Source organism: Notolepis coatsorum (assembly GCF_963971535.1).
Source record: "Notolepis coatsorum genome assembly, chromosome: 16".
Classification (NCBI taxonomy): domain Eukaryota; kingdom Metazoa; phylum Chordata; class Actinopteri; order Aulopiformes; family Paralepididae; genus Notolepis; species Notolepis coatsorum.
In genome coordinates, this window is record NC_140180.1 from 15,847,106 (window position 1) to 15,872,300 (window position 25,195).

A 25,195-nucleotide genomic window follows, 5' to 3' on the forward strand; every position below is an offset into this window, starting at 1 on the left:
CAAGTAGAGAAAACGCTTTCATTTACGATCAGATGTATGATATACACATTTATATAAACACACTATATAATGTTACGATGCATTGGTTGGGTTTTAACAAACAATAATCTTGTATGGACATAGTACCTTTTGGATGACACCCCTGCCTCCGTGTTGGTATGGTCCGCGGGGTATAAAGTGTCGGCGAGGCCGCTGGTTGCTAAGGAGACACGGAGGGCAGGTAATGCGTGGACAGCTGCAGCAGCTAGCGAGCGAGCAAGACGTGTGTGTAAGCTATTGATCACTGATTTCTGTTTTAAACGATCGGTCCAGCCGCTGTCTATAGGCCCAACGTTTCTGATCGCTTCCATTTGACATCAATGGTTGCAACTCTAGAGCATGACAATAACGAGGATCATCAGTAAAAACAGGCCTAACGTTAGCGAGCTAACCGGCACTGGTTAGCCTAGTAATAACGTTATAGCTATAACGTAAACGTATAGCATGTCAAGCTAACGTGGGGTCAGATCCCACTGTATTGTGATGCCTAGACATCATATTAATCTACACAGACAGCTAACGTTGGCCTTGATTTTGGGGTTTTAACTTACGTTTACTTGGCCAGTTAAGCTATAGCATTATAACCTGCACTGATGGCACCTAAACGTCCCCACAGAGACTGGCTAACGTTAGCTACTAACACGGCCTTTTGCTGACAGTTAACGTAATAATAACTACTTTCTATTTTCTGGATCGGATAACGACTAACCTGCAGAGTGTTTTGCTGAACCCTTCGCCTTAATGTGTCGCTTGCCTGTCAACGTATATGCAAGGATAGTTTATAGCCAACTGCAAGACGTTGGTAAGCATCTAACGTGTATGGGATGATATTATTGTTGGCTTGTCCGTGCTTGTTGCCACTTTGAAGTGGTGCTTCCTATTTTGAATTCCATTGCTTCATAACTAACATGACAACACACATTTGATTGTCCCAGTGTATTAGGCTAGCCCATGTGTTGGCCAGGGGTTGTTAGTTATAACTCAGCAGGCAGCTGACTTGTGCTGTGTAATAACTGCTTTAGGACTGCTTTTGAATAGCCTAGATGACTATTCTGTTGATGTGGTTCATTAAGTACACTTATAGATCTTTTCAGCAGGCTGAGTTGTAGCTGTCTTACGCTGTGATGTTATAAGGGAAAGGCTGTGATGTATTGTAGCTAAGAGCTGTGTGTACTACTGGTAGTACTGTAGCTGTTTGCCACATGGGGGAAGGCCCCACAGGCCACATCACTCAGTCTTTATCAACAGCAAATGTCCAGGAAGAAGAGTCTCGTGTTCCAAAGGCTAGGAACCTCAGGAACCCGGCACGTTGTGATTCGGTTTAAAATGGCCAAGATGCCCCCACCGTAAAAACTCGAAGCCATTTTGTTGACGAGAGAGAATGGATGTGCAGAGAGAGCAATCCCAGAGCAGTGCAAAGGTTAAACCCTGCTGTTAGGGTGTTGTATCTGGTTAAACCCTGCTGTTAGGATGGTGTGATCTGGGGGGGGGGAAGAAATCTGGCACGCTAAAGGAAAGGAAAGAGAAGTATTCATTGATAAAAGTGCATGAAAAGTAAACCACCACTTTTCCCACAAGGTTCCTTCATCAGGATTACACATGCAAAAGACAATACTCCCTTTCATAATACAAGCCAATATAATTATTGTTTTGTTTTATAATCTAAAGGATGTTGTATCTGGGCCAGTGAACGTTTTCGTTTCCTATAGGGTGTGTCCAGTTTCGATACAACTGTTGCATCTCGTTATAAACGCCAAGGAGGAATCTGTCACTGAACACAGGGAACCTTGTTGGACTGTGTCGTCTTGCTGGATGACAACACAACTGGCCTGCATCTCCTGGTGCTCCTGCTCTCCCTGTGCTCCCTGGCCATTTTAAAGCCCCCTTTAAGGCCGGTTGTCCATTTTCTTCTCCTCTTTTGTCTCCCTTGCAGTGCAACCACGTCGTTTAGCCCCTCTCCCCCCCCGCCCCCCCCCCCTCTCCATTTTTCACACACTCCCTGTTCCCACCCCCCTCTTCTTCCGCTCTTGAGTCTCCCTCCCCCTTCTCAGCCTTCTGCAAGGGCTGCTAGGCTCTTATCACTTGTTTTCAATTGGACTCTGAGAGTCCTGTGGTACCCCCCCCCCCCCCCCCCCCCCACACACACACGCAGCATTCTCTCTCACGTCCCACCTCTGTGTGCGGCGTGCGCGCTTTGGCTTTACATTAGCCTATATCTTGGGAATCTATATTCTGTTCGGAGAAACTGGCCAATTATGTTCACACGTTATGGAATGCTGAAGTCGTTCTTTGTCCTCCGACTCCTATAGCCACCACCATGTGGGTGCTCTCTCTCGCCCCCCCCCCCTCTTTGTGAAAGTGAACTTCTGCTGCTGTCGTTTGACTGCTTTCTTTTCCCAAGTGTGAGTGAGACAACGTGCTCTGGGCTTGGGTTTCACAGCATTGTGTGGTGTGTGGCTAGTCAGCAGAGCACTATAGGCATTCACCGTTCCTCCCAGGGCTTATTATGCACACACACGACACTATGCCGTAATAGTAGTAGTCGATATGAATCGGTACATTTTCACAACTCATATATTCCTCATTGTGAAACCATTAGGGTCCGGGGACGAATATATATATATATATTTTTTTTTTATTGATTCTTAAAATCCCAAGATTGATCTTTTAATGGATGCATTTTTCACTTGGATGTGTGATCTTTCTCTAAATCGCCCCTCTTGTCCTGCAGATATCTCTAGGTTTGCTTGAGTTTTTGCCAAACTACTACTGAAACTTAAGTTGACCAAATAATTTTCAATTCTGATTTTGAATTGATATTGAATCTAAAATCAAACCAGGACCTTGTGGATCGGACGAATACCAGCTCTAGAACATTTTCCGAATGCATTTGACTCGTAATTCAACTGCCTTTGTTTGTCATCGAGATTGTTTGCGGCGCTGCCTGTAAACATTTGACTTAACCTCTTTCTCTCGTCGTCGACCCCCCCCCCCCCCCCCTAGGTGATTAGAAGATGATGATGACCACGGTGGCATAGTGAGAACGTTGGGTCAGTCTGGCCGGTTGAGGTGCGGAGGGGACGCCACAAACCACGCCAGGGTTCTGACAGACACCACTCACATTTCCCGTCCTCCTCCTCCTCCTCCTCGTCCCCCTTTCTTTGGGTGAAAGCTGCGACGATGGTAACGCTCATCACGGAGCAGCTCCGCAAGCAGAGTTTGGAGGAGCCCTCTTACCGCAGGGCTCTCTCCTTTAGTGTGGTGAGTTGGAGTTGAAATACTTGTACTTATGTACTTTAGATACTATTGCTACCATGTATGTATGTATATGTGCTTTATTACATGCATATATATATACATGCATACCAATTATTCGCTTGTTCTATTCCCCATCCATAGCAACTCTATAATATCACAGACATGATCCTGATGGGGGGGGATCCCCTTTGATTTTGCCCATCTTCATTGGGGAAAGTCTGGCGGTGTTGCTTATGTGGATTTTTGTTGTGTTTTTTGTTGCCCATGGGGGCAATTCCTTGTGATTTCAGGCTGCTATACAAATACATTTGATTTGATTTTGAAATGCTCTGTTCTGTTGACCCCTCATCTATTCTGTTAGGACCTTTTTTTTTTTGTGTTTTTCACTAACTCCCTCACTGTGTTGCCGTTTCAGTCATTGCCTGCGGTCGGTTCCAGTCCCACGGTGTCTTGGAGTGGGTATGGGTTTACACCAGGTAAATAAAGTCCACTTGGTGCCTTTTCTAGGTGAAAGTGCGAAAACTAAACGTGATGGTGCCCGTTTTAACGTTCTCCCGGTTGCCCCCACAGAGAGCAGTTGGGCTGCATGCTCCTCGTCCAAGGCTCGTCTTCCAGATGCCTGCTCTGGCCTGTCCGCGGTGGACCCCCTGCGACCCCCTGTCCCTGTCGGAGAACCCCTCTACCGACTCCCGGCTCCCAGCACATCGGTCACCGACCTGGCCTTCCAGAGCTCCCCGCCCCCTCCTCCCTCCAAACGCCACTGCCGCTCCCTGTCCGTTCCGGAGGACCTGTCCCGCTGCCGCTCCGCCTGGCGGCCCAGCGCCTCCAAGGTCTGGACCCCCGTCAAGCGCCGGTGCCACAGCGGAGGGGTGGCCGGCCTGGGGTCCGCGGCGAGCTCAGGGCCCCGCTCCTCCCTCGCCTCGTCCTCCCTGCACTCCTCGTCCAGCCCCACCTTCTTCAGCCTGGCGCTGTCCTCTGACTCTCCGCTGCCCTGGAGCTTCCCCCCGGACCCCTGCGATGCGCCGAGGGGAGCCCCGCGCTCCGCCTTCTTCCCCGCGCCCGCCTCCTCCTGCTCCTCCTCCCCGGCGCCGCTGGCCTCCTCGCGCTCCCTGCTCCGCCGGCGCTTCTCCCTCTCCCCCGTTCACACCCAGGGGGCCTCCGCGCTGCTCCTGCCGCCTCCCCCACGGCCCTCCCCGTCTCCCGCCCTGAGCTCCGGCCGCTCCCCTGCCGCGGAGCCCCCGGCGCCCTCCCCGTCTCCCACCTCGGCCTGCAGCACCCCGTCCTCCTCCCGGCGCGTCCTGCGCCCCGCCCTGCCCCGGTGCCACTCTCAGCCCTGCGACATGCGCAAGCCTCGTTTGAAGAGGCGCCACGACCCAGACACTCTGCCCTGTCCCAGGCCCGGTCTCGACTTCAGCAAGATGACTCAGGTGAGCCAGAGATTCCATTTGAATAATGATAGTTAAACGCCCAGCTCGCCGCGGTGCATGTTATGACGTGCACGCATGCAGTTAATGGACTGTAAGATAATGGATAACGAGCTCATCAGCAGTTCTGACTGCTTCCCTTTTGCCTGTTCGCCGATTTTTCTTTTCTCTCGTGCCTTGGAGAGCAACAAGAGGCCTCCAGCAGCCCCCCCCCCCTCCCCAGCCCAACCCCCAACACCCCCAGCCCTCCTGCTTCTCCCCCCAGACCGACCGGTGTGTTTATGTTGGGATCATTAGTGAGGAGAAGTGGGCCTCTGGTTCCCTGACATACCCCCCCCCTCCTCCCCTCACTCTCACACTCGCACACCTCCGCCTCTCTGGCAGAACTGCTCTCGCATTCCTGTCTCAGTCAGGCCAGGCAGGCCGGTCTGGATTGGGTTCTGGGGTGTGGTGTTAGCGCCGGCCATTGCAGCCCACTGCCCCTGACCCACTGTGTGTTTTGGGCTGACCCTTGCATTCCTATGTGGCCTCTCTACCGATGCCTGCCCGTTGCACGGCTCCCCCTGTCACCTATATTAAACCCGGGGGGGAGACCGGGCACCGCTGTCCACCGTGACTTCCTGGTCTGGGCAGTGATGCCTTCACCCCTCATTTCTTTCTTTTTTTTCCCTTTTCCCCTTCCTCCCCCCCCCCCCCCTCCCAGTCCCAATGTTTTATAGCTGGGTGGGACCTGTGTGTGTGTGTGTGGAGCTGTTGCTGCTGCAGTTAGAGCTGCCCATGTGTGTGTGTGTGTGTGTTGTGTCATGTCCTCCTGATATAAGATGGAGGAGCTTGTGAAATGGCTGCCCAAGGTCTCAAGTGTAGCATCGCTCAAGTCGAGCGTTTGGAGCGTGGAATGGGCGTTGAAATAAGTGCTCCTGATGCCGTTTGATGCAACAGGGTCTCTTATCAATATTTCCGTGCGTGTGTGTGTGTGTAAAAGGTTGAAAGTTGACACAATTCCACAATTTAATAAAAACGCTAAATAGTAAATATGCAAGTTTTTGTTCTAATCAAATTTTTAAGTGGAAATGAGTTTGAACATATTTTAAAAATACAATTGTTTATTTATTTTCTTGATGAATGAAGACGATCGTGTGTATTATTGACCTGTTATTGCCTATGACTGTGTTTATGACTGTTTTTGGAGACCCACAAATACCCCCCCCCCCCCTGTACAGGAAAGAAACCCACAGAGATAACGCCCCTCCCTGGTGTGAGACACACCGAGCAGTTGCATCACGTTCGCCTGTGTGTTGTTTCCTGTACAGATCGGTAGCTGCGGCGCGGGTGGCTGTATGATCCCGGAGTCCGCCTGGGGCGAGCGCTCCTCCTCCGCCTTCTCCCCCGCCGAGTTCCTGGGCCGCACCAGCATCGGGCCGCTGAGCGAGAGCGAGGAGGAGGGCGACGCCGGGACCGGGACCGTGATGGACGTGGCGGGTGGGGGACAGAAGAACGTCTTCGAGCGAGACTGCACAGAACTGGACCTGAACCTCATCGAGGAGAACTGACCCGGCGCACTCGCTCCCCCCCCCCACCCCCCCCCCCCCCTGCGTTGATCGACTGCATTCATCGCCGTGTTGTTATTATTACCCATGCATACCGTGGGAAGGCTCCGCACACACACAACCCGCCGCCGCCACACAGCCCTCGGGGAATCTGCTGCCCTCCTAAAGGCACATGTCAGGGGCCCCTGTCGTCGTAATCGAAAGAACCAAGAAAGTTAAGATGCTGATGTCACAATACAATATTATCCTTTTTTTTATTGTAACGCTAGAGCAACTCCCTTGTCATCGGTCGGGTGTTTTCTGAGAATTATGTCATTGCCTGCCCACAGGTGCTTTTAGTGGGCAAAACACGCATAATATATATATATATATATATATATACGAATGAGAGCGTATGGCCGTTTCATTTTAGAAGGCACCGTTGGTACTTTCCGGTGGTAAGATGGGTCGATGCAGGTTGGGTTGTTAGACTCCTGTGGACAGGATACATTCCAGAATGCCAGGCCAGTTCCTGAAAGCCTCTTCCCATGTTACACAAGAACCCCCCCCCCCCTCTCTCTCTCTCTCTCTCTCTCCTCCTCCTCATCTTAGACCCACATCTGCTTCTATGGCTCTTCTGTAATGCATTTTGATTTGACCCTGTGCAGAACATCCCTACATCAGTGAGGGGAAGGGAAGCATTGGTGTGCTGTTTTTTTTTCTTCTTTTTTTTCAATAGAGCGAAAAGGATTGCACCCCCTTTTTGTCGTTCATTGTCTTTTGTGCCGCGAGAGACTATTATTCAGTTGCTTTAAACGGTAATGAATTCACTATCAACACTAGTTCTTATTACGGATGATATTGATATTGTAAATTGATTTCATGCCTTAAGCTGGAAGTACAAAGACTTGTTTGTTCTAGTGTTGAGTTTTTTTTTGTTTTTTCCCCCCCCTCTCTCCCATGAACCCTTGATTCAGACGATAATGATCGGTTCTCACATGCACTGTAATAAACAATTGAATCAATGCTGCGGTTGGATCCAGCAGGGCACAATGTAATATGTACTGTACAGTGGGTGCCCGTGTTGAGCCTGTTCTGTGTGAATATGTGTGCGTGCGTGTGTGTGTGAGTGATAAAGAAGCCAGTAGAGATGGAGAGGATTGGAGGCCTTTTGGAGATGATTTTTGATGTATGTTTTCAGATGGGCGGGGGGGAATTCTTCTCTTTACACAATTTGTGTACAAATAAAGTTTAATAGAGAATAATTTTTCAAAATAAGTTGTCATGTCTTTATTATTAAAGGAAAATCGTTGGGATGTGTAATTAACATGTGTGGGGGATGAAACCCACTCTTTTAGAACTTGGGGGAAAAGATGCCGAATCAGCATGGTCAACAAGACGTATTGATTATTGTGACACCTAGTGGTTCATTATTTCAGCACATCATTCTGAGTTAACATGGAAATAAATATTCAACCCGAGACTCTTTAATAAGCTCTTTGATTCAACTTCACTATTCGTCTCGACAGCACACAACAGTGTATGAAAGCTCTGGTAAAGTACATACAACCCTAATAAGTAATTGTTTGATTACACCTGGGTTATATTCAGTAATCACTGCTGCTGTAGAGAGTTTGATTGATTGATTGAAAACTTTATTAACAGATTGCAGAATGGGTACAATACAGTACAGCTTAATACACACAATTGTTAAGGGGATGCAGACCAGAGAAAGACTTTCGTCTTGTTTACATCAGGGTCCCCCATTTTCAATTCATCATAACATATGACATACTACACGACATACAGATAGACAGTACTGCTACATCTATACATTTATGACATACCAGATTTGCAAATACAGTACTGTTTGTGATACAAAAAGAGTCCAGAAAAGAGAGTACATACATTTGATGTAGAAACTGTACATTGGAGGAGGTTGGGTAGCTGGGGTTGGGTGGGGGGGTGGGGGGGACTGTACATTGGAGGTGGTTGGGTGGGGGGGACACTGTACAACAAGCAAAACTGTACATTGACATATTGACAAAACCATACTTCGTCATTTACTGTACATTGGAGGGGGTTGGGTTGGGACATTTACAGGGGCCAGTTTCGAATTGCAGTCTCCCGTAGGTGTTCTTTGAGAGTGGTTTTGAAAGTGGGTAGTAATTCACATTCCTTTACAGCTGTGGGTAGGGCGTTCCACATTGATGTGGCATAATTGCAAAACGTGTTTAGTCCCTTGTTTGAGCCGAATCTGGGTTTAACATGATTTGTGGAGCTCCCTCTGGTGTTGTGATCGTGGTATTCACTGACCTTTGGGAAGTATTTTGACATGTACATGGGTACCTTGGTCGTGTAGTGTATCTTGTAGACCAGGCCCATTGCACATTGCTGTACTCTGTCGTCTACTCTAAGCCATCCTAGGTTGTCAAAGAGGTGCACAGGGGTGAGGTGGGTTCTAGGAGTAAGGTCAAGGCAGTAGTCTGACCAGTTTGTTTTGAGATGTTTGTAATCTTGTTTTTAGCGCCTTTGAGGTGCTTTGGTACCATGAGGTGCAAGCATATAGTCGTCGTAGTACCCTTGAAGAGGATGGAAACTAGTTAATTAAAATAATAAACCGTGGGTATTATTAGTATATTATTACTAGTTAGTGGTAACTGGTAGCCTAATAGTAATCGGTGTTTTTATATTTTAATATCCTAGTACTACTAGTAGTGCCATCCCGCCGTGGAAGGTGAGGGCGCTCCTTCCAGTCTCCACTGGCGCGTCTTCCACACTCACAGCTCTGACCCCCCGCGAGGCCGCGAACCAGCGACTTCCTCTTTTTCTCTTCTCCAGATTTCATGGCGATCGGGAGAGAGAGGGAACACCGACCGAAGGAGCAGCGCGCACACTGACTACTCCAAAAGAGTTTGATCGGGGTAAAATAATCCATCGTTTGTGTACCATTCGGCGTCGGTATTTGCGAACGATACACGGTGTAACTTGATTGCGAGGGTCGGTCCACGTTTTCCCGCATTAGTTAGCCGTGTGTTGTGTAGCTCAGTAGTTCAGATGTTCACACTGTAGCCGCTCCGTCGCCGCCGCTGATAACAACTCGGACGACCTGGGCTGCAGCTCCGCCACCGACACGCAGTAGCATGGTTAGCTAGTAGCATGGCGGCTAGTGCTAAGCTAGTAACATGGTGGCTAATGCTAAGCTAGTATAGCATGGCAGCTAAAAGGGGCTAAAGCTAGCAAATTCTGCAAACGTCAGTTTGAGTTGTTTGGATGTGGATATACCAAATGAAATAACGTTATTAGTAGCCAGATAAAACAAACTCTGGTCTATTGCGTGTGGTTTATGCTTTTAGAGTTGTGCGTTGGTGTTCTTTCTCAAAGTTTATTAGGGAAAAAAACACAACACTGTTTGTGTTTGGGGGCTCGCTAGCGTCAACTCGATAGCTTAGCATCTAGCTCACATTAGCTCCTGTCGTTAGCCAAGACGAGAAGTCGAGCTAATGTTCAAGTTTAGAGAAGTTGGAGAACATTATGCCGGCGAGTTACTTTGAAAGAGCTAAACGTTGTTTAGGATTTTAGTTTGTATTGTTTTGTGCAGCTGAACTGGCTAGTGTTACATGTAAAACATAAATATGTTATGCAACGACATGCTTTAATAGCTCCAGCTAATGGAACATTAGCTAAGTTGTGTGGCTAAGCTAACGGTAACTAACGACGGCTGGGTTGAATTATTGTTGATAATATTATGTTTCTCCAAATTGGCCAACTGTTAGTTTAGTCGGTGATCGTCCTGCATATCTGATCCCCGTGATACACACTGCACTGTGTTGTGGCTAACATCGGTTGTTTTTATCACTTAGTAGTAATTGGAGCTAATAATAAAATGCTTGCTTGCTAACGGTTTAGTTCTAGTAGCAGGGTTAGGGGGGGGGGGGTAATGTTAAGTTGTTGGTCGAAATCATCATCATCATGCCTGTTATTTAGATGTAGCCTAAAGGTGGTGCAGGATAAGTAACGTTAAACATGATTTGTTGTTGGAACATGAGCTAACTATTGATACAAATGGGCTACGTGTTTGTCTAACGACATACCTTTTGGATAAGCTAATCAAAACTTACATGTAATCGTGTGCTGGACTCTTGTTGGGTTTGTGTACCACAGTGGAACTCCTCATTTAAAGACAGTCCTTCTCAATTTTGTTTACAGCGCAAACGGAGAGTTGTCAACCTGATTGGCAGAAAGACATAAACAGACCTGTTTTGCTGGTAAGTGTGTGTGCATGCACTTGGAGATCATTAGAGCCCATATACTAATGGTGCAATATGATGAAGTGTTTTTATTTCTGCCTGGTATGATTTGTGCTCATGCACCCGAACCCTGGTACCTTCATGTTAACATTCATGTGTATTCAGTCAGTGTGGGTACTGCTGGGTAGCCATAAACGAGATTAGATCATGATTTTGGTGCCTGTTACATGAGTCAGTTAGGCCTAATGCCAAAGCAAAGATTCAATCGACATTAATTATTTGCACATACAACTAAGGACATCAACACTGTTCTGTTTTGTCGTTGGTCTTTTTTTTTTACTCACACATTGGATTATGTAAATATGATTTCTATCTAACCTACCACCAACTACCATCTCCGTCTGTGTTTTGCAGGTGTAGTCGACTGGGTGATTTCTTCTTGTGCTGTCCATTTGAAGGGGCTCCCGAGTGCTTGGATCTGTTCTGTCCTCTGTCCCGGGTTAGGACTGCTTAGTCTATGGCTCTGATGGACAAACATAAAGTCAAGCGGCAGAGATTGGACCGCATCTGTGAGGGTGAGCTTTTTTACGCACTATTCATCACATACACATATACAGAGTAATGGGGGGAGGGGTATATTATATAGGCTGTACTTAATATCTTTAATTTCTTTCTGTCACATTTTGAATGATGTAGTATGTTGAAATGCAAGGCCTTAGCACAATGTGATTTTACATATTTGGCTTGAAGGGAGGCCCAGGTGGTGGGCCAAATTTAGAATCAAAGGCAAAATATATATTTTTTTTTTTATTGACACCGATGGCTCTCATTGCTCACTAAGTGCGCGTACAAGCACTTCGCTGTGAGCACTCGACTGATGCAGAGTACTCGTATGACTGTTACTTGGTATGGGACTTTTTTGACAGCTACTTTTATTCTGTGGTGGGGGGGGGGGGGGGCTGTGCATTTCTTTTAATTCTTTTATTTTTTATTTTTTAAATAGCGACAGTTACATTTTATTTGACCAAATGCCAACCACTAATTTTATTTTTGAATATAACCGATAGATAATCCCTTTATTATCATTAAATGGCATTGTGCTAGTCTTCTGTGTCTGTGACATTAATTGGTACGGAGTACCAATATTTATACATTCAAGTCTTTCGGGCCTATACTTTATAAGAAATTAATGCCGTCCCGACGTTATTGAAAATAAAACTTGATTCATTGTCCTTTTGGACTCTTCAGGGACGATAAGAGTAAAGCATATTGTTGGTGAGTGTGGTCTGCTGTTGTTAAGAACTTACATTGAGAGCTGGTCAGACATTAAACACTGATATTTAAATGAAGTGATTTGCAAACTTTTCTTCATCACTGAGGCTCGTATACATGATGCCAGTAGAGTAACGTTAGTGACCTGAGCTGAGAGACAGTAGAGTAACGTTAGTGACCTGAGCTGAGAGACAGTAGAGTAACGTTAGTGACCTGAGCTGAGAGACAGTAGAGTAACGTTAGTGACCTGAGCTGAGAGACAGTAGAGTAACGTTAGTGACCTGAGCTGAGAGACAGTAGAGTAACATTAGTGACCTGAGCTGAGAGACAGTAGAGTAACGTTAGTGACCTGAGCTGAGAGACAGTAGAGTAACATTAGTGACCTGAGCTGAGAGACAGTAGAGTAACGTTAGTGACCTGAGCTGAGAGACAGTAGAGTAACGTTAGTGACCTGAGCTGCCTGACAGACGGTAGAGTAACGTTAGTGACCTGAGAGCAACAGTACCTGCTGTCAGAGCTGAGAGAACAGCTGAACAGGACACTGCAGGATGAGCCTCTTGACAATCGGTGACCGTAAGCAATTATTTTGATATTTATAAGATTGTTGACGTTTGTTATAATGGTTGCCTTTGCTAATTGGCTAGATAGTCTCATAATTGATTAAGTGGGCTCTTAATTAACATGATTCCGAAAGCTAGCAATAGCGTTACCAACGGGTTTTGTCTTTTGATGCGTATGAAATAGATACACAAACTACTTCTCCCAATGGATATATTAAAATTTAATAACAATAATAAGGCCGTTATGATATAACTAACAACAAATCAATGATTGTTAACAGTCTTGGGGCATATGATGATGAGAGAATTATCGTATTGGAGAGACTGAATCAAGTGATACCCAACTCGACTAGTAAGTGGCCGAAGCTACTTGACAAACGCAGAACAGTCAACACAAGAGGTTAGTTTCACCCGATAATTATGTCCTGGTCTGGTCGTCCTCCAATCTCCTTTTCCCCCTCCAGGTCACTCATCCCACGCCTCCGAGAGCCAGGGCTCTCCCTCACCCACAACTATAAAGTGTGTTATAAGAGTAGCTCACCCCTAACCAAATATAGCTCAAGATTGTATAATTCCATGGGGATTTTTTATTTTATTTTTTTTTATTATTATCTTTTTTTCCCCCTCCTTTTTTCCAATTTTTCTCCCATCCCACCGTTAGTCGTTATGCCAATTCCCAACCCCCTTCCTGGTTGTTGCGCACCCAACCCTACTGTTGGTCCGGGAGGCCGGAGACTGTCGCATGCTGTCCTCCGACACATGTGCAGCCAGCCGGCAGCCAGCCTGGCAGCGCAGATTCTCACCGGGAGAGTGTAACGTGTGGAAGGTCACACTACCTTTCTCCAGATCCTACCCTCGCTGTGCAGGCGCCCCGACCGAACTGTAGGGGTCGCTGTCCACAACTCCCAGGACCCACCCACGGCTTCCCTCCCCCTAACTCAGCCAAACGAGTTAGTATAGCGATCAGCCCAAGCCAAGGCAATGCTGACTCTCCGGGAGTCGAGACCGCAGCCTCTTGCATGGGTGACGAGCACAATCTCCGCTACGCCACCTGACCGCCCCAAGACCATGGGGAAGTTTGACACATCGGTTATTCAACCAGGCAGGTCTCTCAACCCTTTGTAGTGTGGTAGTGGGTTAAGATTTTCAACCCTAATCCTACCATTCAGTTGTCGGGGGGAAACAATATGATGATCGGACATATAACTTACCGTCGTGCTCTGTCTCGAGAGCTCCACCAGCACCCCCGCCCCGAGAGAAACCGAGGGCTCACCTAGTGGAGAGCAGAACCTCTAGTTTATTGTTTATTGACAAGGATCCCCATTAGCTAACGCAAAGACGCCAGCTAGTCTTCCCGCGGTCCGAAAAACAACTTTACAACATGACAAAATTAAAACAGTGTGTCATACAGACCCATAGAAACACACAATCAAACGATAACGGAACACATCAAGGTAACAAAAATGTCACATGGCTCTACATTATCACTTTCATATCCATTGGCTCTCTTGTAAGTGAGATCTCAACTTATTTTTTAAAGCTAGCTATACCTTGTATTTCTCTTTTCCTCAACTGATTATAACTGCGGTAGGAGCCAGGCTCGAGGAAAGCTGAGGAGATGGTGTCTGCAGTTCACTAGAGGTCTGCTCTCTGACAGGTGGGCCCTCTTGTCTCGCCCACATGTCCTCCTGACAAACAGAATGGTAGGATTAGGGTTGAACATCAGCAAACCGACTTCTTGCATGACCTGGCTGGTTGAATAAAGACGTGACAAAATTCCCCATGGAATTATACAATCTTGAGCTATATTTGGTTAGAGGTGAGCCACTCTTATAACACACTTTATAGTTGTTGGGTGAGGGAGGGCCCGGTCACTCGGAGGCGTGGGATGAGTGACCTGGAGGGGAAAGGGAGATCGGAGGACGACCAGACTGGACCAGGGGCCAGGACGTAATCGGGTGAAACTAACCTCTCGTGTTCTCTGCCAGGTCTCTGCCACGTGACGCCGTCACCCGCCAGAGTGTCTTATTAGGGGGGGGGGGGGGGGGGGGGGTTGCGGTGTGATGTGTCTGAGCTCTCGGGACATGGAACACTTTGCAGGGTATCTGCAGGGTATTAAATTCATAATTCTCAATTTAAGGTCTTAAAATGTATTGGATGGGGGGGGGGGGGGGGTCTTAAATTTAATCATATATATTTTTATCACTGTTTGTTTGCCAATGGTTTTAAGTGTTATTAGTTTGTAGTCTGAGGAGAGGAGACCCAGGCCTTTCGATGGGCTTTCGAATAAAAAAAAAACTACACTTCCTGGCTCACGCCAGCCCTGTCAATCATCTGACTTCTAGATTTACTTTTATTTTTCTGGATCATATGCCTCAAATCTGAACGTCATTGCCATAAAACAGAACGCAGTTCGTTTCTCTACCTTTCTGTGAACGTCTACCAAAAACCGCTGTTGCAATCTGATAAAATGGCGGAGAAATTTACATTATAAAAAAGTAACTGTACTTACAGTAGATTTCATTCACTGTTTGTGAATCACGCCTGGTGATACTAAATCCAGATTGAACTCTGCCATTGGAAAGGGGAGATTTGGCCTGATCCATAGATGTGCAACTTGGCCATAATAAGGTAATTTATAGGCCTGATATTCTATAATCATATTTCAAATAGCATTTGTCCGGATGGCAGAATTCAGTACCGACTCTACAAAATCTCCTGTTTAATCATCTTCCCTTTATTCATTTGCTTAGATTTCTTTGTACACATGATCTCAAGAAGGTGCTGAATGAGCACGTGGCAATTGTTTGCATGTTATTCACCGTCAAAGATTAAAAAAGAGGTTAAATATTTAAAATGTTTTTTGTGGGGGCTACTGGGAGCTTGGTGTGTCTGGCAAGAGCTTTTATGGAACACACAAGAATTTAATACAATTTTAAGTGCAGCCGCCAGTTCAGTGTCGCCGTGTGGTTTTTTGGGGTTTTCCTTTTTGCTAGCATGGTTGTGAAATTGTTAAATTTCAATTTAGCTCTTAAGTGGTATTAAAAAGGTCTTCAAATGTCTTGAATGAAACTTGTTGAAACCTGCACATACCCTGTATTGGTAGGTTTTATAGATGTTTATTACATGTCCTCGTAACACAACGATGGGATGCAGCCATTCAGGTTAAAAGCTTTTTAAGTCCTAATTCTCTTTGGGTTTGTAATGATAACAGGGGATGTGAACAGTGCCATTTTGGTCTATTACAAATTAATTTTGTTATAATTAGGGATTTAACCGGTTTCACCCTATCCGTAGTTGGAAAACCTCACGGTTCCCAAACCATGAGAATTTTTAGAAGCTACAATATGTATTTACGGTATTCAGCCCTGCGTTGCGACATTGCCCTTTGGAAACTACTCTGGCGAGTCACTTGTGTTTGTGTGCACGCGGTCACCGTCTCTTGAGCGTCACTGCTAACGAGCAGCGTGACGACTCGCTGTGAAGACTGCAGAGGAGGGAACCGACATCCCGGCCTTATATCTGCCAAAAAAGGGCCTTAAATTGGCAGCGTAAAAAAAAAATACAAAAAAGACCAGATGGTTGTTGGATATCGAATTTGCAAAACATGCAGATGAAATTGACTGCCAGGGTCCAATGTATCATCTATGCGTGTTCGAGATCACCATCCATCCCTGTTTGCCCAAGTAAAAAAAAAAAAGCAATTTGTGTGATTCGTGTTTGAATTTGGGTGGGTTTGTTTTGGGGGGGGGGGGGGGGGGGGGGGTGTTATCCATCCCTCTGATTATTCTCACCTCTTTGTTATTATTAAATCTGATCTGATGCTGGTCTAAATACAACTGAGCATGCCTGGGGACAGAACTGGGAAGGAAAAGAGGGTGGTCAAAAACGTTGTCCCTGCAGACCACTGTCTGAATGTATGCGGCGCGCTGTGCTGCTCACACTACACAACTCAATCTGGGATCTTGAAGTCATTGTGGTTTCAGACCACATGACGGGGGGGGGGGGGGGGGGTTACACACTACCAGATCTTCCACCAGGAGGGATCCCAGATAAGTCCGGCCGGTCTCCGAACAACTTTTTTTTTGTCACGAAGGTATTTGTTTTGGTCGGAGGAATACCCCAGAGAAAGCACAAGGCAAGGTTTTAGCGGTTTCTCTTTTTCCCTGAGGGAGGAAGCTAGCGGAGAACAAAGCCAACTTGTCGACCGCACTCTAGCAATGCGCCGGTTATTCCCCAGATCTCCGCCCCACATCCCCCCTTTTTAAAATGTCCCCAGAATCACGAATTGCAACTAATAATAAGAGACAATCTAATAACACAGCAGCAGGGGCATCGGTTAGACTATTGTAATGATTAATGCATAATTGCACATTGTTTCAAATTAAACATATTTGGACAAATGTATTTTGGCTAATAATTTAGAACTGACAATATATTCACTCAGAAGTGGAACTCATTAAGGTATTTGTATTGCAAAATTGGCCTTAAATGTAATTGAACTGTAGCATTAACGGGTCTTAAAGTTAATTAGCTGTAGTGTGTGTGTGCGCGCGCATATAAAGAACACAAGCGATGCTAATATGCATATTGTATGTAGACTCATAACATACGCTGCCAAGAGTGATGGTGAGACAAACATGTCCTCCTGTTCTGTAGTTTTACTTGGATGTATTAAAGGGGAACATCACTCGTTTAGGAATTCTAATATGTTTTTTCCACGGCCTAGGAAAGTTCAATCAATATTTGTGAACATGAGCTACTCTCCCAAAGCCAGAAACCAGAGAAGTAAGAATCAAACTTGTGTCTTTGGTATATAAAGTCTGGAGTTGCTCCATGGATGAATGGGAGACTGATTTTGTGGACCCACAGAGTATTTGTTTTGAGTTTTACTACTGAAATGAGCTTTATTCTATGGTCGTGTTCTCACTTCTGAAACAGATTATACCCGTATACTCAGAACATCCCCCTGGGTGCGCTCACTGTCACCTGTACCATCTTACCCAATTCATTATCAATGGAGCAGCTCCAGACTTTATACTTCATGACATCACAAGTTTAAGTTTTAGCTAGGGATGATCATGCACCGATCCGATATTGATATCGGATATCTGCCCCGATATGACTAAAATAGCTAGATCGTGTATCGGAGACTATTTGAATATTATAATTTTTTTTACTTTAAATTTATTTTTATTTGTATGCTTTATTCAATAAATTGTATTACAATATATAGTACAGGTGGCGCAGCGGACATTGCGCTTGTCACCAACGCAAGAGACACCGGGTTCAAATCCGTCTGCCGGCCGTCATACTGGCAGAGCCAGCGGGTGGAAGTCGATGCGTGGTAATCTGGACGCTGTGGACAGCGACTCCTACAGGTCGGTTGGGGGACGCCTGCACAACAGAGACAGGAAATGGCGGAGGTAGTGTGAGCCTCCCACACGTTACACCTCGCCAATGAGAGTCCGCGCTGGCAGGTGAAAAGATGTGACAGGCTGCCTCCTCGTGTACCGGAGGGGACACGTGATGCAAGGCTTCTATCCTCCCTACGACTGACCTGTGGGAGGCATATGCGAGCAACGTTCAAGACAGGGGAGGGGAGAATTGGAAACAGTGAAATTGGGATGGGAGAAAAATAAGGAGAAAAAGTGGATACAAAAAAAAGATGACATTTATATCTGTTAATTTGTTACATTTTGTTTCACTAAATTAGGAAAGTTATGTTTTAAGTCAAGCCTGATGTTGCCTTGCACAAAAGAATGATCCCAGTCTCTTCCACACAGTGAGGCATAGTTTATTAATTGAATAATGGGTATCGGATCAGTACTCGGTATCGGCCGATACCCAAAGCCCAGGTATCGGTATCGGGACTGAAAAAGTTGGATCGGTGTATCCCTAGTTTTAGCACTTGTTATTGGATTAGGGAGAGTTGTTCTCACTAATATTGTTGGTCCGTCTTAGATGGTGTGGGGAGGGGGCGTCAATACACCATAGTATCCCGATATTTAGTGTGTCGATGTTCTATCTATACACGGACACCAAGTATTGGCCTTAAAAATATATATTTTTTCTTTATTTGACGATCCCATTTCTCTGCAATAAAAATTATTTGAAGTGACCTGTTAAACATGTAAATCCACTTTGTCACCTTTTCCACCACTGATGAGTTTGCATCCCTGAGAAAACAAAACAAGCTAGCTAACATTAACCCTTTCAGTGCCACGGACGACATATCTCGTTTTATCAGCCCCCCCATTGAGTGCCCACGACGACAAATATCGTTTTATTTTTTTATTAGCGATCTGAGCGATATTTCATCAACAGTCTCCCGTTGGTACACCAGCCCCTACAGGAGCTCAGATTGGAAAAAAGTGCCCCCTATCATCTATCCCTGTGTAACTGCAGGTCCGTCGCTTAGAGTAGATCTCTGGGGGGGGGGGGGGGGGGGAGCCAACTGGCTCCTTGTGCTGGCGAGCAGTCTGCTCAAGAGGGATCTGCTCGCGGGACGGAAATCAGCCTGGAATATATATTTACAGCATCCAATAATCAATCAATAAGCGTGATCGATATTTGGAATGGCGATCAGGAATTGGAATAATCTTTTTGGAGAACATCTGATCTAAGGTAAGGAATCTATTTTATCAGTCTTAGGATAATCATACTGGTTTTCACGGAGATTTCAGCTTTTGCCCTATGTGTGATGTGGCTGTTTGGCTGTGATCACTGATGAGGAAATAAGATAATCGATATTTCAGCTCGCGTCTATAGCGTGCATACATAGCGTGCATACGTACACATATACTATCGATAATCTAGCGTTTATTTGAAAACGATTCATAAATAGGCCGAAAAATGACAGTTTTTGTGTATTCTAGAATATTCCAGTAAATGTCTTTTTATCATGGAATCTTTATATTTTACTTGAAAACGAGGGCTTTTCAAAATGCTATAAAACGAAAATGAACCGATAAAAAAACAATCCGTTTCGACAATGTTGACTGCAAACGAGTCATTGATAAGCGACTGGCAGATTAGACACATAGCCATAATTTAAAACATAGATTAGGCGTTTTTAACGCTAACATTGAAGTGGATGGTGGCATTCAACGGGGTAAATCAACGTTAATCAAAGGCACTGAAAGTGTTAAGGTAATGTTACTGAGTCTAACGTTAAGGTAATGTTACTGAGTCTAACGTTAAGGTAATGTTAAGGTGTCTAACGTTAAGGTAATGTTACTGAGTCTAACGTTAAGGTCATGTTACTGAGTCTAACGTTAAGGTAATGTTACTGAGTCTAACCTTAAACTCATTGACCGCCACGCTCTTTTCCCATCTTTACTCAATGGTGCCAGCGTTATCGACCATTTTAGCGATGTTTGCGGACCCATCGTGTGTTCTGTATTATAGCTATGGAGACAATAGTATGGCTCATTTGACAGGCATTGTTTATAGTCCAAGACTGACTAACCAGTTCATTTCTACATACTGTAGTTTGTGCGCTATTCCATGCTAAACATCGCCCCTTTCCAAAATAATCCAGTCTTTTTATATGCATTATGCCCAAATCGTTCGGGTTGCTCGCCTCAAACCCAAAATCAAAGGTATATACCATACATATGTGTCTTCACAAAATCCTCGGGGGGTGGGGGGGTTCGTTTTAACTAGAAACTGCGATCGTTACCAAAAGCATGTTTTAGGTCCGGTAAAATACGACACTGTGATCGGTACAAAAACATATTTTAGGTTAGGTAAAATAGACCTAGAATAGACCTTACCTTAGCCAGAAGGTACTCCAAAAAGAATAATCCCAGTGATCCCATCGTGATCGCGATTACTCTTGTATATGTGTATACTCGTGTATATGGGAAACAATAAGTTTGAGGCGAGAAAATCTCTTGAGCGATCGCTCTGTCCTGATTCCCTCTGAGGGGGAGGAGTTCTTGCAGTTTGTGTGTGTGCTAAAGTGGCCCCACACTAAACTATCCCAGTTCAAAAGGTAGGCGATACTGCGACCTGGCGAGATTCGATCGTCATTTCAATTCCAACGTAGGCAGTTGTGCCAGGGAGCTCCGGCAGAGTGTTTAGAACGGGGATCAAAGGAAAAAGATCAAAGGATAAAAAACAGAGAAAAGTCGGGTTTGGCGTTCAACGGTTGGCGACAAAACTTGAATTTTCTCGGGTTTGGCAGGAAAAGAGTTAAGGAAATGTTATGGAGTCTGCTCAAAACAGCTACAGCTCTTCACAGTGGAGCACTCCTCAGTTAGATAAAATTCAAATGTATTGTCATTATACAGCAAGTACAGTACAATGAAAAGAAGTTTACTGCCAATGTAACAGTAAAGTGCAATAGGGAGGTGTAACGTCATTGCCGTTTTTCGTGTTCCACCCTCTGTCCGACGCAATGTCCCCCATTGCCCATTTCTAAATCGCCTTGTTTAAAACAAATAAAGCATTAACATTGGCATGGTGTACATTTCTGTGCTTATTCATCCACAATCTATAGCTCAACATGAAAATATTCGCAATTGATCATAAAAAAAACCTGCGAAATTTTATTTCAACCAAAAATGTCTAAACAATAATGTTAGTGATAAGAAGGGAACTCATTTTGTGCAAAAATGGAAAGCTTTTCAATTTCCATGCAGCAGAATTGTTACAATAGCCGATAATCCATTTTCCCAATGATAAATCCCTAATACGGGTGGAACAACCAGTGACGTCAGACTACACCTCCCTATAGTATACAATGTACAGGTGATTCAGACTACACCTCTGTATAATCACCTGTACATAGTATACAATGTACAGGTGATTAAGCTGGATATCTGTGTTGACAATGACATCCTGGTGTGACATCATCAACTATGGCAACTTGGGACGCTCAAACCTCAAACTCAAACCTATTACATGTAACATGTCCTAGTAATACAAGAGTACAGTAATAGCACCAGTGTTTTACCCCTTCAGAAGCATTTATATATTTATATTTATATATAAATGAATGTACCGTCCGTGATATATACCGTTACCGTCTATGCTTCAAATTATACTGTGTGATATAAATTTTAGACCATACCGGCCAGCCCTATATGCGGTATATACAGCACAGCACAGCATCATTGTACATGCTATCATACAGAGTTATATATGTTCAATGCAGGTGTATAAGTAGGTATATATAGAAGTATTGCATGCAGGTATATTCTGTGCTGGTGTGCTTTAGTTTCATTGGAGGTGATGTCGTCGTGACGTGGGGGTCACCGCTGGGTGAACGGGACAGGCCAGAGACTCTCCCTCCTCGCGGCGTGCCGAGCCGGGGGCCGCCGCGCACGGCTCGCTGTGGTCAGTCAGTCGCCCACTCCACTCCGTCACCGGCAATCTGGCGTGCGCGCGGGGTAGCGCCGCGCTTCTGCTCGTTAGGGAGCCGAGCGTTACTGGCTGGGTGATGGTGATAAATGATGTCATCATCATCAATAGTTCAGTTCATTAGCTGTATTTGAAATATTCCAAAATCATTAAGTCTGCTAATAGGCTGTGTGTGTGTGTCTGAGAGAGTCTCTGCTATATAGGCTACTCTTTTTGACATTGATTATTTTCAATAAAACACATTCTGCATCATGTGACTTATTTTATTCAAAAGGAAGATAGATTTATATATATATATTATATATATCTTTTTTTAATTTGGTCATTATAAATCATATTTTATATTATAATAATCGTGGAAGCCATGATATTTCCTCTGACAATAATTCTACCATCAAAAATGCCGGGGGGGGTGGCTGGTATCAGCCGGGGGTGGGGGGGGGTGGGGGGGGGGGGGGTGGGGACGAGGTGGCTGTTGTGAAGTTGGGACGGTCATTATCTCGGTCCTCATCGGCTCATTGATCGGATGATGACCCGGAGATGGATTTGCGAATTGGCAAGAGAAAATATATATATATATATATATTAACCCAGAGTATCTCCACAAGTAAATGAAGTGGCGTGGCACGTTTTCTACCATGAAGTTGTCGGGGTATTTCCAAGAGGATTGTGCGTTTTTTGGAGACTCTGCAGGAGAGAGTGGTAGACGATGCAGATGAGAGATAATGGAGAACTAAAATGGAGGGAACGCTCTGGAAGAGTCCCTGGAGACGGGCAGGAGAGAGAGAGAGCGAGAGAGAGGACGAGGTGAAGGGTCGCGGTCGAGACTGCAGGGAAACGGGCCAGCTGTCTCTTTAAAAAACGACAACAGCCCAAACCACCCCCCCCCACCCCCCCCAGCCGCAGCCTGGCTATGCTAATGAGGTTAGTGCTGGTTGGCCGGCCCTCAATAGTGCCGCCCGTGATTGGAGGTTGGCCCGTGGGGGAGGGGCTGGGTGTGGATGACAGCTGGGATCCGGCCAGCCAAGAACAGTCTGACAGAGAGAGAGAGAGGGAGGAAAAAATAAAAAACGATAGAGGGAGAGCGAGGAGAGAGAGAGAGAGTGTGTGAGAGAGAGAGAGAGAGAGGGAGGAAGAGGGAGAGAGGAAGACAGGCTGACAGACTTCATAATGCAAGGTTAGGCCCAGTGCTTGTGTGTCTTTAAAATGTGTGTTTTGGAGTCGTGCTTGGGAACGGTGGGGGGGGGGGGGGGGAGATATGGGGTTTGGGTGTGGTGCAGGCAGCCGTGTGTGTGCAGTTTCCCTTTTTTGCTCGTTGGCGCGCGTAAGTGTGTCGTCGTAGCCGTTAAGAGAAATTGAATAACCGTGTGCGTGTGTGTGTATCTGTGTCTGGCTGTGTCTGGGTGGAGTACCGCTGCTTGCTGCATTATCATGCCCCTGCCCCTCCCCCCTCACCTCTCCCTCTCTCCGCTCTCACTCCTCCAAAGGCCAGAGGGAGAGGGAGAGAGAGAGAGAGAGAGAAGAAGGAGAGGGAGGGAAAGAAAGAGGGAGGGAGAATGAATGAAGCACTGAATGAATTGCATTGTGTGCGCGCGGGCCATGCTTTCGCTCTGCAGGCCTCGAGTCCACCAGCGTCCTTTACTCAAATTACCGTGTCTCTGTGTGTATCTCTCTGTGTGTGTGTGTGTGTGTGTGTGTAGGCATACTCGCATATTCTCCCAGAGAGCCCTTCTTTTCTTATCCGACGCGGTCTCTCTGTAGGATATTGTACGCGGCAGACTACAGGGCTAGTTACCAGGGAATGGCTCACGCTTCCACCGGGTTGCAGTAGCTTAGTCCTCTTGCAGCCCCCTGCTCCTTTAAGATATCAGCCCCCCCCCCCAGAAAGATTCCCCTGGCCGGCGGCGGGTGTCTTTTGAAGGCGGGGCCCGGTGCCCGCTGCCGACCGGTGGGCAGACCGGGGTCCAGGACCCTGTTTGTAGTGCTTTTTCTCCTCTGCGATGATGAAATAGTGTAATCATGGAGAAATGTGGCCAGGGAATGTTATGCGATACTGGTTTGACCTTCATGATTGAACTTTAAGGATCTCATTTAGCAATCGCTGTACTTTTCAACATGTCCAAGCGTGAAAGTGTGTGTACTGTGGGGGGTGGGGGGTTTCTTCGTGTTGCAGAGTTTAATTGAATTCAAATGGCTCGTCGCTAAACGTTGAAATTGCAAGTTTGAATGTGGTGGTTGTAGGGGATGGGGAATACCCAAGTATATGCTTTATTCACTAACCATCATAACCGTAAGCGGGGTGTCACTGTGTGTTTGTTTGTGTGTGCGAGAGAGAGAGAGAGTGTGTGAGCGAGATTGTGTGGCTAGCAACTGAGGAGGCTAATATGCAAGTTGTAAAAATGGATTCATAATAAGGAAAGTATGCACGACCTAGAGCAGGTGAGAAGAGAGGGACATTCAACGTTAAACCAGGGGGGTAGAGGTGTGTGTGTGTGTGAGACAGGAGACGGGAGCAGGACAGCGTAAGAGACACGGACAGAGCAGCTGCAGCATAGTTTTAACTGCCTCACTCTGTGTTAATAAAGAAGAGGAAAATGAAAAAAGAGCCTACCCTTCGTTTAGCTAGGCTTGTGGTAGAGTTAGGGTTATCTAGGCTTGTGGTAGAGTTAGGGTTATCTAGGCTTGTGGTAGGTTAGCTGGGCTTGTGGTAGAGTTAGGGTTATCTACTCCTGTGGTAGGTTAGCTGGGCTTGTGGTAGAGCTAGGGTTAGCTAGGCTTGTGGTAGGTTAGCTAGGCTTGTGGTAGAACTAGGGTTAGCTAGGCTTGTGGTAGGTTAGCTAGGCTTGTGGTAGAGCTAGGGTTATCTAGGCTTGTGGTAGGTTAGCTGGGCTTGTGGTAGAGCTAGGTTTAGCTAGGCTTGTGGTAGGTTAGCTGGGCTTGTGGTATGGTTTGGGTTAGCTAGGCTTGTTGTGGTATGGTTTGGGTTAGCTAGGCTTGTTGTGATATGGTTTGGGTTAGCTAGGCTTGTGGTAGGGTTTGGGTTAGCTAGGCTTGTGGTATGGTTAGGGTTAGCTAGGCTTGTTGTGATATGGTTTGGGTTAGCTAGGCTTGTTGTGGTATGGTTTGGGTTAGCTAGGCTTGTTGTGGTATGGTTTGGGTTTGCTAGGCTTGCGGTATGGTTTGGGTTAGCTAGGCTTGTTGTGATATGGTTTGGGTTAGCTAGGCTTGTTGTGGTATGGTTTTGGTTAGCTAGGCTTGCGGTATGGTTTGGGTTAGCTAGGCTTGTGGTATGGTTTGGGTTAGCTAGGCTTGCGGTATGGTTTGGGTTAGCTAGGCTTGCGGTATGGTTTGGGTTAGCTAGGCTCATGGTATGGTTTGGGTTAGCTAGGCTCATGGTAGGGTTCAGGTTAGATAGGCTTGTGTGACTATTAACGTTAGCTAGGTGAGCGAACTCGCACGTCGTGATGGAATCATTCCGCGCTGTAACATTAGCTAGC

The 25,195-nt window shown here is 46.0% G+C and overlaps 2 protein-coding genes across 3 annotated transcripts in view; both read left to right on the forward strand.

The window, feature by feature from the left end:
* Positions 1 to 208: 208 nt before the first annotated feature.
* On the forward strand, positions 209 to 7,452 carry LOC311243270 (protein FAM53C-like). Its single transcript, XM_084332431.1, has 5 exons — positions 209 to 268; positions 3,043 to 3,300; positions 3,713 to 3,773; positions 3,868 to 4,724; positions 6,032 to 7,452. Exons 2-5 carry the CDS (start codon positions 3,220 to 3,222, stop codon positions 6,269 to 6,271), a joined length of 1,239 nt encoding a protein of 412 aa, XP_084188557.1. The 5' UTR covers positions 209 to 268; positions 3,043 to 3,219; the 3' UTR covers positions 6,272 to 7,452.
* A 1,641-nt stretch (positions 7,453 to 9,093) lies between these two features.
* ctbp1l (C-terminal binding protein 1-like) overlaps positions 9,094 to 25,195 on the forward strand; it is a 68,241-nt gene continuing 52,139 nt past the window's right edge. For both annotated transcript variants that reach the window (XM_084332424.1, XM_084332425.1), the window contains exons 1-3: positions 9,094 to 9,171; positions 10,457 to 10,515; positions 10,912 to 11,072. In XM_084332424.1, coding sequence (XP_084188550.1) covers positions 11,015 to 11,072 — 58 coding nt within the window. In that variant the 5' untranslated portion in view covers positions 9,094 to 9,171; positions 10,457 to 10,515; positions 10,912 to 11,014. The remainder of the gene's footprint in view (positions 9,172 to 10,456; positions 10,516 to 10,911; positions 11,073 to 25,195) is intronic.

Bases quoted from the DNA above. Each gene is read 5' to 3' on its own strand.
- LOC311243270 (XM_084332431.1), top strand. From the start codon at position 3,220: ATGGTAACGCTCATCACGGAGCAGCTCCGCAAGCAGAGTTTGGAGGAG. The intron at 3,774-3,867 runs GTAAATAAAGTC...TTGCCCCCACAG, and splicing joins TGGGTATGGGTTTACACCAG to AGAGCAGTTGGGCTGCATGC. The intron at 4,725-6,031 runs GTGAGCCAGAGA...TTTCCTGTACAG, and splicing joins ACTTCAGCAAGATGACTCAG to ATCGGTAGCTGCGGCGCGGG.